The following is an 11,846-nucleotide window of genomic DNA, read 5'->3' as shown; positions in this document are numbered from 1 at the left end:
TTGAAGCTCAAAATGAAAAATATATTAGAAGAAAAAAAATATTAATAAATAAAATAAATCAAAAGTTGTTGAATGAAAAGAGTGATATAGAAGATAAATAAAGAGTTAGCATGTCAATTTAATTTTAGAATTTATATTTTTAAGAACATTTAATTCTTAAGGAACAAGGTGAAAAGACCACAATTTTTAAACACTTTGATTGGCTAAAACTAAGAAACTTTTTTGAGTTGGAATCATACTTTAAGAAATTAAATCAAAGGCTCTAAGAGGAAAAGATGAAAAAGAATGCATAATTTTTCTAAAATTTTGTTGGACTCATCTTAAAGAGGTGGATTTTAGAAGAGATTTGGTCTTTTCCATTATTTTTATTTGAACTTCTTCAACTATTGCTACCCTTTCTTATACTAAAATTTTTAAATCAAATTGATATCATATGGCAAAAAAAGAGGGTGAAAAAAAATGTATGCAAATCACACGGTAGGTTGACTATTACTTTGAACTATGGGTGTTAAAATCAATATTACAACTTCCTGATTCATTTCCAATAGTATTGCAATTAAAGTATGCATCTCAAAGAGTTGAGTTGATTACTTGTACCATGAATTGGATCTTCAGGAAAATGCTTATAATTGTTAGAACTGCAATGGAACAACTATTACATCCAGCACAAAAATTGTAGTTTATTCAGTAACATTGTATTGTTTCCTCTGCTAACATGTATACGAATGCAATAAAGATTAGTACTATTTGTCGAGACAAGAGCCTCATTATTTTTCGAAACTTCAACGAACAACAGACCTCTCCTGGAGTTCTGTGTGAATTGTCGGCAAATTAGTACACACATCAAAGTATTAAAAGCCAGACCCACTCTTGCTACAGACCAGTTAATCCTCTACCCATCAAAGAGAACCTACACAAGTACCCACAAGCTGCAAGTACTTACTGCAGATAACCACAATGTGAAAAGCAGTCTATTTCCTTCACTTTGCCCCAGTACTCAGTATTATGAGGTCTTATAATATGAGTGGGTCTACTCTCTGGAATGTATGTACATCTGAAGTAAACTGCAATCAAAAACAGCTCTTAGTATCAGCAGATGGTTTGAGCAGGATGATGAATTCGATACTTGAAAATGCAGGAGACGATGCAGCACTGAAAAAGCATGGCTGTACTGTACACCATGTTTATCCCTGTTTGAGCTTGAGATCCTTCTTCTGCACCGTTAGTGAAGATCCTCTCTCTGCTTTGTACATGATAAAATGTTGATTGTGCGAGCGCCACACCGAAGAGCTAGGGTTTGATTCTCCATAGAACATATTCTCTAGTGGTTTCATATATATATATATACACATACATACACACACAGAGAGACGCTGTCAATCGAAAACTGAAAGCCTTGATTCAGGCTTCATCACTTGGACGTTTACCAGATAATCCCAACCGATTGGATAAGCTCCGTCGATCACGTTTGCTTTTGTGAGTCCTTACGGTTGTGTGTCCTGAACTGCTGGAGCTCATCGCGCAGCTTAGCCGCATCGATGAATCTCTCCTCCACAGCCGCAATATACATGTCCCGAATGATAATGAACTCTTTAGCATCTTCACAGTCTCCCGGAAGTGCCTTGTCCATGTCGATGATAAATTGCGCACTCTTGGTGGCGATGCTAGAAGGTAGCTTCTCGGGCTCGCTGACAATGCGAACGCCGTCCCCTACAGCTAGCTGCTTGTTCACCTGAAGGTAAACAACACATCGTGTGCTGATGGTAATGCATCGAAAACTAATTGAATCTCAAACTTTAGAAATCGGAATGACTAAGATACTTCCATGGTGTTGTTTAATGCATACCTGAATAGGTATTTTGCAGCGCACGGCAAGGTTGATGGCGTCCGAGGGGCGGACATCGAGGCTCACAGGAGCGGCGGCGTCATCTCCATCCTTCACGAGATAAATTCTTGCAAAGTAAGCGTCGTTGACTCGCTTAGTCACTCGAACAACCTTCGCTTTGTATCCCGACACCTCTAGCATCTCGCTCATTACTTGGTACACTGTCGGGCGCGAGATGTTAACATTTCTTACCGCTTCCAGAAGCATAATACTTGGCAGTTCAAGTACAATAATTGGGAGTAAAAGGTTGGAGCCATCGTTTAATCGTAGAACGATCGCCGGTTGTGGAGCATACACGGGAAGATAGCCTCCCTCTGTTGACCTGTTGTGCACACACTTGAGCACATTGCCATCCCGCATTTTGATGGTGAATCCATCAAAGCCGCTCTTGACTTCCAAAGCTTCCACAATCGAGGAATCAGCGTACTCTTCGTCATCTTCACTGAAATTCTCCGCCATGCTTTCACTGTTGGAGGACATTCTCGAGTTCCGCCTCATGGAAAATCTTGAACTCGTTGATTTCACGGGGGCGGGCGATGGTGCGCAGCGACTGACCATTGCACCACGAGAAATTGTGGTCTTCAAGAGTGAATTCCGTGCGGATCCAAAGGTGCAGGGTCCAAGCTTGGTCTGACGAAACCCCGCCGAGGTATGGTTATGCAACAAGCTCATGGCCGCGGCAGGTACTGCCATCTCCGCGTCTCCAACTTAATCCCCTCACAAAACTCACAGCTGCGCCTGCCAAGAGGGAGGTGACGAAGACTGGGAGAATGTTGATGCAACCTGTGCTAAACCATGCCTGCACGAGCACACGAGCGTCGCAAATTCTTTCATGGTTTGCCAAATTAGTCGAGTTTAGCTCACCCCATGACACTAACACAACATGCAGCCAGACAAACAATTCCCAAGCATTGACTTGGTACAAAAGAACACACTATCGCATAAGGGAATACACAAATTATACAAACATAAGTAAACTACAGAGCAGACTACAGGATCAACCAATTCAAGCGAACATGTACGTGAAATCAGATCTCAAAGTCACGCACCAGGTAAAGCCAAGGGCAATGCCACCATGGAAGAGACAAAATTCAAAATATTATACAAAAAAAACAAAATAAAAGAAGATAAACAAACACCTCGTCAAACGAAATAGTTGCAACGATCACAACTAGAAATTCGTACGAGAAAGTACATGCAACCCCAAATTTGTTCCAAGGTGAAAAGCAAAGCACACTAACTGCAAGTAATCACGCGCGGAGAACGGCCGTGAAGCTTCAAAACATGCAACCACTTCAGGGCGATCCAAGAGACAAAATGCGCGTTGGAATCCCTGACTCCCCAACTAGTTCTACAGCAACAACAAGGTCAATCCATCCACAAAGTCAGACCTCGCCTGCTAATCCCCCGCAACAAGTACAAACACAAGCTAGTCCAAGCACCTGTATCTGTAGAATTTGTGCACCAAATGCAGCGAAGAAAAAATCGGCGAAGGGAGGGGGTGCGAGAGAACGAGAAAGCGAGAGAGAGAGAGAGAGAGAGAGAGAGAGAGCCAGTCAAGAGGAGAGGTTCGTGCTCTTCCCTTGATTCCTGCACCTGGGCGCCATTGTGCGGCGACGCAGGATCCAACGTGAGGTGATCGGACGAGCGCTTGCAGCAGATTCCAGAGGAGAAGGCGTGATATCTCATGGACCCACCTCAAATTGCGAGGATCAGAAGCCCAGCTAAGGGATGATTGCAGGATTGGTGGATCGAGGGGAGGCAAAGCAGCCAACCCTGCATGATGGCGTGCTCGCGGAGGCAACATTCCTCCGTCTCACAGCCTTCGCCGAATCTCCCCTCCCTCAATCTCCCTCACTCTCTCCGTGCCATTCCCTTTTGTTACTTCCTCTTCGCCGGATCATCACTCTTTCTCTGTCATGGCTCGCTCGATCGCTAGATCGCGTCGAAGTCTGCCGACCATGGAAGAGTCAAGGCTTGCAAATCATGAAGCCACCATGAGAATGCTTTTCTTTAACTTTTGGATTTGGTGATGTGTGATCATAAGCTGTGTTATATTAATAGTCAAATATGAAATAATTTATCTGTCATTTAAAAGTGGTGGTTGCTGATATATATATATATATAAAAAAAATTAAAAAAAAAAAAAAAAAAAAAACTCATACATTAATAAACAATTAAACAGTGTGAATGTGTGTGTGTGTAGGGTATAGTTAAGGATTCTTGAGAGCAAGTCATAACGAATATTACATGTTTATACTTCTAATAAGAGGCTCTCAAGTATTATTTCTCTTGATAGGATTTTACTTAAATCACTCATGCTAGGCATATTTAAATTACACATGGCATAACGTGAAATTCTATAATAGTAGGATTGCTTCAGAAAACAAAGAATGTGAAAACTAAAAATCTATGTTAGCAATGAAGTAATGTTAGTTTATTCACCAAATTTGCATTGTGACATTAAATATTATTCATATTTGTAAATTTAAATTGAAATAATATATTACTAATACAACGCATGCCATAATATAAATAACTCATATACTGTGTTAGAGACCAGACCGAGTGACTCACTATTTCCTGTTATAATGTTGCAAGAAAAGTTGTAGCAACAAAATCAGCCAAAGATTCACAGCATTTGTAGTGGATTTCGCTTTGACAATCTCATGCACAGCCGCATAATACTTGTTACTCTCAATTTTCGAAAAGTTGACTTAGATATTGCAATTCATTGATTTAGGAACTCGTTTGTTTCGACTGTTACTAGCCCTGGTTCCACATCTCTTGCAGGTACAAAGCTCAGGTGCAGTGCTTAGAATCAAATTCCATGCAGAAAAATATCATCTTTTATAACTTCAAGAAAACACATCCATAAAAGTTGCATACATTCAGCTATTGCAATTCAGTTGAAGGGAAGATTCATGAAAGGTGCTCAACTGCAACACCAGCCAAGGACACTTGTTATTCATTTGACTCTAAATTGTATGTGAATACAAATGTGGCTGCAAATAGCGCTGAAGTAAAATGATTTTTAGTAGAGCTCAACTTTATCTGCTAACATTGTCACTGAAACATAAAACAACTCTCTCAGAATGAAATCTTACGCCATTTACAAGAGGGTTTTCGTGAATGAGGCTCATGAATCCAGCCCAGTCACACTGAAGGCCTTGTTAGATGGAACGGATCTGGCTGTTGATTTCATTGCTGTAAAATTTTGAATTTACTCCAGAAGAGCTGCTGAATGAAGAAATACGCCACAGTACTCTAATGGCCGGCACACATACGGAAAGGAAAGTGTGGGACACCTGTGCAGTGACAAATACATCTCCAGTGAAACTCATCTTGAAGGCACTATCCTGCACGTCCTAACGATGATGGGCTAACCTCATGTAATGGGCTAGCCTCTAAGCAGTATAATCTATCATGCCATAGTCGCAAAATTGGCTTAATCTGAAATCCGCATCTCTACACCCATGAGATCCTTCATCAACTCGTATGTCACAAATGCCAGAGCGATTGATGGCACAACCTGCAAAGACCAAAATAATAAAGGTTATTTGATGAAACCATCCAACATTGAATACATGCAAAAATGATAAAACGAATGAAAGAATGTTTCAGAAAATAAATGCACCTTAACGGAGTTTGGCACCAGTCCTTTGTAGAGAGCTCCAACACCTTCATATTTCACTGTTTTTCTAAAAGCATCTACCATGCCTGTGTACTGCATTGGCTGCTTCACTTGCCCATCGGCTGTGACGATTGGTGAGGCAGACTTCCAGCCAACCATTTGCAATCGTCGACGGATCACATCCAGAGGGTAAGCGACTGTCTGACCCACAGTACCTGCTGCGGCTCCACAACCTAGCTTGGTAAGAACAGCCAAATCAGCCCCATCATCTGGTTGCCACTGGGGGTGTTTCAGAATCCAGTCCTTGAGGGATTCATAGACAGCGAAATTAAGCCCGACGTAAGGAACCTGCATCATCCAGTCAAAGCGACGAAGTGAACATCAAACTCCAGAAACAGACCCAACGACTATTACTTATCCACGCCACATGTGATACCAAATACGGGTGGTCATGAATAATAGAAGTGTCTGACAAATCACCTAGTGCTGACGAATCTTCATTCGTTCAAAGTGAAGATGCTAGAAGCTCTTGTGTCAAGTATAAAATACGTTGAGGTTCTTAATTTGTACATTAATTCTTCGTCTTACGCTAGATAGTTTCTGAGACGTTATACAAACGAAAAAAAAGAACTCATTCCATTACTTCAGACTCGTTAGGCAGCTCAGCCTCTTTAAGGCAAGTTGTATCATGACAGCATACCACTCCAATAACAGATGGAAGCCATCCTTTGTACAAAGCTCTTGCACCCTCCTCGTGGATAATTGTCCGGAAAGCATGGTACATGCCTTTATAATGAAGCGGCCCATCCTGGGTCTGCACAACAACCCGATACAACAGAGGTAAATATTTCAAATGAGAACGAACTAGAAGTCAACACTTGCACACTACTGATTAAGTCGAGGGAAAAAAAACAGTTGGCTTCAACAAGCACCGTCTCTTGCAAACAAGTCCCATGTTTCATATTACAAAACAATAATCAGGCAACATAAATAAGCACGTGTCACCGACCTGCACTGTCAGCCTTCCTCGCACCATATCCATAGGATATGTGGCTGACATTGCAATTATCCCAGCACATGCGCCAGCTCCCAATCGGAGAACAGGAGTTAGTTCAGCATCGGCTGTAAAGAAAACATTTATCCAGTAAGGATCAACCACATAGATTTGTGAAGCCCTCGGAAAAAATTCCATCACAGAAAAACCCACAAATGTTGGAACCGAGGGCTAAGCATACACTATGTCTACATATACATATCAATACCCAGAAAACATGAAAATTCGCCAAACAAGCTTCGCATAAAGAGTAAGTACGTTGGTCACTCTCTTTTCGATAAGCCCACAAAATCGATCTGCAAAATACAGAATACAAACCAACAACACAATGAAAGTCGCATTAGATTGTGGATGTGTATTTGATGAGAATCAGAGCAAAACTTATAAAGTACTAATAGAACTATCGGATTCTCTAAGATCCATTAACAACAATGGAGAATCCCCAAGCACTAAGCCAAAGATTTGAACCTGGACGCTTCTTCATAAGCGAAAAACTTCACAGCGGAGTTGGGAATGATTCGAGCACAATTAGTTCCATTGCCCTTGAAAAACCCACGCAAACCTTCACTCCCCCAAATAGACTTCAAGCCCTGAATCGTGCCACTGTACTTCGGATTGAATGGATTTTGCACCTGCATCGATAGCAGAAAACCTGAGAAATTCCGTAATTATTTTACACGCGATTGACTGAATCTTTCAGGAAAAAGAGAGTGAACCGCTTGAGAACTACCAAATACCCTAGTGGAAGATGTGTCGTTATTTTTGGACTTCGGAAACTCGGTGCTGGAGATTCAAAGATGACTGAAAGCTGAAAAATTTTACATAAAAGAAATGCGTGAACAAATTAAAGTGCACCTGTAAAAGAATCTTCATCCGTTCCAGTGGAGCAACGGCAGTGCGAGATCTGCACTCAGCATATCACGGTGAACATGATGAGAAGCGAACTTATCAGCCTTCCGGACGACCAGCAACAGAAACAAAAGTTGAGTACGCTGCCGTGAACTCGAAGACACAGGTGAAAGCACCAAAGACTAGATGTAAACTCTTTACATGCGGAGGGTCATCATTAATCAACTCTTGTAATGCAGTCAATCTACATTGCTAACATTCTGGGCAATGAACAGAAAACCCTAAGTACCACAGTAGGACCCCTAGTCAAAATAAAGCCCCATCTTAACACAATATCTACTTCGAAATCCAACCCACTCTATCAGTGTACAAAAAAAATTGTTCAAGATGCATTCGGACCACGAAATCAGAAACACCGTGTGGGTAGACATCAAAATGAAAGCCAGTCGGGTTGAAACGAAGTGAGGCACGTTAGAATGTCTTAAATCTCAATTCTGCCCTGAAAGAAAAGAAAAAAAACATGCGTGAACAGAAGCATACAAACGCCAGGCTACGACATATCAAAATCAAGTCTACCCGGTGAAAAAAACAGAACGGTACATTTGCAAGGATATTGTCAGACGAAGCTGCCAGTCGCTCCTTCGCTCAAAAAGACAACTGAGGATTGCGAGACTTACACACCCCCCGCCACACCTCCAGCGATGAGAGATTTGCAAATGGACAAGATTGCATTACTGGTGGGAACCTTCACTTCTTCTGTAGCTACCTTAGCTTCCTGAGCCAGCGTGACAAAAGTGGCCGCTGCTCCATCTTTTCCGTCGACGTAAAGTGGAGAAGTTTGACAGTATGCAGTATTTCCTTGACCCATGCCCTGCGAACTCCCCTCGGGGGTATCCTGAACAGCGAACTTCTTGAACCTGGACGTCACATCTGTCTGAGAAACCATCGGATAATGGGCTTTGCAGAATCTTAACTCACACCTGGTATGGTAAATTGAGCGAAAAAGTCAGATAACAAGCTCACACCGCAATTGGGCCGAATAAAAATATCCCTCGTAGTAAGCGATCACAGAGCACAACTAAAATACTTGTAAGGATGCCTCTTGTTGAAGCAAGAACTGATGGAATTCTCAACTGCGGAATTGAATGCCTTATTAGTATGCTAATATAATTATCTGACAGGCACCGCTCGAAATGAAAAAGAGTCACCTGAGGAAAAATAATCGCCTTCGGTTCTAAACTTCTCGCTTCAAGCAACAGCACAGATCAACAAGGATAAAAGAGCATGCGAGGTTGTATACCTGTTCTCAGAAATTCCAGCTCGATTTCTACAACTCGAATGTCTAAACTGTGAAACTCTGATTACAGTCTAAAGAGGGGAGCGTCGACACTGGTCACCAATCCAGCACCGAAAATGCCGCCCAGTTACGGCGCTCCCCGAATACGGCGCTCACACCACCTCAACTACGCCGCCTCACTACAAACGCATAACACAGGGCATCAAGCCCCACAACTAGCCCCGTGCCGCAATACTCCCCTCCTATTCTCAAATGATACACCACTGCACCACACCTTCCTATGTTCCTCACCACTATCCACACTTTCTTCCCACACCACAAACCTAAACAGTAATCAACTACAGCGACAGTTCCAAGAGAGAGAGAAGACGAAAAAAAAAAAAAAAAAAAAAAAAAAAAAGTCACCCACACCACCGCACACCAAACCTCAACCTCCTCGAACACAGATTTCCAGAGCTGCCAAAACTTCACTCTATCAGATCCCCACCACACTATCAATCAACTCCTCAAATAAATTCTAGAGAAAAATGTATTCCACTCCTCAAAAAAATAAAAATAAAAACTTCAAACTCTTAGACACGATTCCCCACTACCAACTCCCCACCTCTGAGCACCCACGACGCCTGTAACAAGCAGTTCCACGACACAACACCAAACGTCTAGTGAATGCAACTGGAATCCTCGACCAACCCTCAAACGCCTCCCATGCCACTCACTCCACCACTCAAATGATGCAAAAACTAGAGCGCTCTAGAATGCCACCCAAAATAAACAAACGAAGCAAATCCCCACCAAAACAAATAAAAATAAAATTTGGGTCCAGAATTCCGGACAGCAAGAACTCGATTGTGAGCAGAGGAAGGGGATTTAGAGGGTGGAGTAGGAGGGGGGGCACGGAAGGGCGGCCGCCACAGCGACGTGAGGAGAAGGGAGAAGACGAGGGGCGAGAGGAGTGACAAGTGCTGGTAGAGCAAGGGCAGCCTGGATTCCTGGCCAAACAAACAAACAGTCCCCAGAACTGGAAGGTTGGCTAAACTTAGTTGGTTAGGGCTTACTAGGCAGGCACTCGCTCTTCTGCTTTGCCTCTAACTCCGTGGGTGTCGCGGTGGAGGACCCGCTAATTTTAGCCCCAGTGCCTCTACCACTGATCACTCGTTTGGCAGCAGGCAGGGGGGGCTAACAGGCGGAGGTTGTGGCACCCCCTCGACTGGCGCCGGGGTCCCCCACGAAGGGTCGTTGTTCCCACACCCCGATGTTCCCCTGCCAAAATCTCGTTCCCCGTTCCCCTCCCTCGGATTATTCCCTTAATATGTATGAAAAACCAGACCCTGGATGAATTATTCATTTCGTTCGTTTCCTCGATTTAATTGTTTCCGGGATTAGATTTAAAAAAAGGTGCGTCGTAGTTATTGTTTGGATCATTGTGGATTATCCTGCACGGATTTCATTTTTTGGATTCTTCCATATTTGGTGTTTTTTGGTTATTGATGAATAAATTCGTTCTTGTTGTAAACTTATTGTTTTCATATGAATACCATGTTGTCTTCTCTTTAATCTTTCTATTATTTTCACATTATGGCCAACCCTAAACCTAACACCAATTCTTTGAAAAAATAAATAAAATAACATGTTTCTTAGAATCAAAGTTCATTTGATTAAATGCAGTCATTGTGAAAATAGTAGATATAAAAAAATATAATTATGTTTGTTGAATGAATCATCCTCATCAAATTTTCACTGATTCATCTTTGATTCTATTTCAGCAAAAATGGTGGTCACAATATATATATATATATATATATATATATGATGAAGGGTTTTATTTTCTAATTTCTATTATTGGTAATAATATTGTGGTATTATAAATATTATCTTTTAAAATTGAATCACAAGAGTTTTTTAAAAGGTTCTTTTTTAAAAAAAATAGCAAAAGTATATTAATATCTTTTAGTTTTCTTAAAAAGATTAGATGATCCATATCTACAAGTAAAGATGTTAGACAAAAAAGAAATTAATTCAACCTAAAAGAAGTATTCTTAGAAATAAAGAAAAAAAATTAAGCTAAAAAGAATACTTTTAAAAAGTGAAATTAGAATAAAGTTAAAATAAAAGACATAACTATATTAATTTAATATTGAATTTTAGAATTTTAAAACTTCATCGAGATAAATACAAACTTTACATGATATTCTTATAGTTGATCCTAAATTAGTAAGTATCAAATAATAAAGTTTATTTTGAGATAAATTAGGATGATGATTAAAAAAAATCATAAAAAAAAACTTTTAGAAATTTATTTTAAATAATTGAAATAAAATTTAAAAGCTATATGTCATTATTTTATTTAGAAGTAATAACCATAATTATTTTTTATATTAAATTGGTTAATCTAAAATAAATAAATAAATAAATACAAGTCTTTAAAAATCTAACTTATGACTATGTCAATTGGTCTTTAAAATGACTAATTTTAAAAGAATATAGTCGTACGCCAAAATGGCTATTGCCAAAGACTAATCAACTAAAAATTCTTGAAATTAGACTACAAGTATAAAAGGAGTTGACACCAGTGTAAAAGACATCATTCTTACTTTTCTATATACTATCCAAATAAAAACTACATTACAATATTTTATAGGACCTCTAACATGTATTTTACTTGGAAGACTCATGTCTAATTTACAAATTTAGTTTCTTATATGTCTACTGCATAACAAACTTATACAACAAATGGCTAAAATGTGTGATATGCGGCCAATTTGTTGGCCTAGTTTTCAACCTATCAATCACTTAGAGACACATATAAAAACAAATCTATGTCTATGAAGCTTGTAAGAAGCTACTTTACAAAATATTATCAAATTTACATTCTTCTATCTAATTCTACATATTCATATTATTCAAGTAATTATTAGAGTAAATATATATGTTCATGACATTATTTCCTTTTTAGAGATCTTTCACAAGGAGCAATAATTACATATTGAGAAAGTATAAGATATAACAAATTATATTTGCTACATATTATAATCTTTGTTTCTTCCAAAGGTAGTTGATATATCTTCTCAGCCATCAAAAGTGTTTTATATTAGGATGAAAACACCACATTGATATTTGATCATTATTG

At 39.9% G+C, this 11,846-nt stretch overlaps 2 protein-coding genes across 7 annotated transcripts; both read right to left on the bottom strand.

Annotated features, from left to right (window-relative positions):
- Positions 1 to 781: 781 nt before the first annotated feature.
- LOC112285397 (bifunctional nuclease 1) lies at positions 782 to 3,402 on the bottom strand. Of its 4 annotated transcripts, XM_024526227.3 has the most exons (4): positions 3,328 to 3,402; positions 3,127 to 3,236; positions 1,847 to 2,684; positions 782 to 1,732 (listed from the first exon to the last, which is right to left on the bottom strand). In XM_024526227.3, exons 3-4 carry the CDS (start codon positions 2,576 to 2,578, stop codon positions 1,463 to 1,465), a joined length of 1,002 nt encoding a protein of 333 aa, XP_024381995.1. In that variant the 5' UTR covers positions 2,579 to 2,684; positions 3,127 to 3,236; positions 3,328 to 3,402; the 3' UTR covers positions 782 to 1,462. The 4 variants fall into 4 exon arrangements, with proteins under 4 accessions (XP_024381995.1, XP_090109147.1, XP_024381971.1 ...); XM_090253021.1 differs by having other exon boundaries at positions 3,025 to 3,402; XM_024526203.3 differs by having other exon boundaries at positions 3,127 to 3,402.
- A 1,392-nt stretch (positions 3,403 to 4,794) lies between these two features.
- Positions 4,795 to 9,637, bottom strand: LOC112287921 (mitochondrial adenine nucleotide transporter ADNT1). 3 transcript variants are annotated; one of them, XM_024531557.3, is made up of 9 exons: positions 8,723 to 9,637; positions 8,100 to 8,402; positions 7,429 to 7,477; positions 7,042 to 7,205; positions 6,832 to 6,869; positions 6,529 to 6,641; positions 6,220 to 6,333; positions 5,523 to 5,867; positions 4,795 to 5,417 (listed from the first exon to the last, which is right to left on the bottom strand). In XM_024531557.3, exons 2-9 carry the CDS (start codon positions 8,366 to 8,368, stop codon positions 5,334 to 5,336), a joined length of 1,176 nt encoding a protein of 391 aa, XP_024387325.1. In that variant the 5' UTR covers positions 8,369 to 8,402; positions 8,723 to 9,637; the 3' UTR covers positions 4,795 to 5,333. The 3 variants fall into 3 exon arrangements, with proteins under 3 accessions (XP_024387325.1, XP_024387331.1, XP_024387341.1); XM_024531563.3 differs by having other exon boundaries at positions 8,631 to 9,255; XM_024531573.3 differs by having other exon boundaries at positions 8,100 to 8,339; positions 8,723 to 9,177.
- Between the last annotated feature and the right edge of the window lie 2,209 nt (positions 9,638 to 11,846).

This window comes from Physcomitrium patens, chromosome 1, assembly GCF_059467195.1.
Source record: "Physcomitrium patens ecotype Gransden chromosome 1, ASM5946719v1, whole genome shotgun sequence".
NCBI classification, from domain to species: domain Eukaryota; kingdom Viridiplantae; phylum Streptophyta; class Bryopsida; order Funariales; family Funariaceae; genus Physcomitrium; species Physcomitrium patens.
Note: the sequence above shows the minus strand (reverse complement) of the source record. Positions and strands in the feature narration are given on the sequence as shown.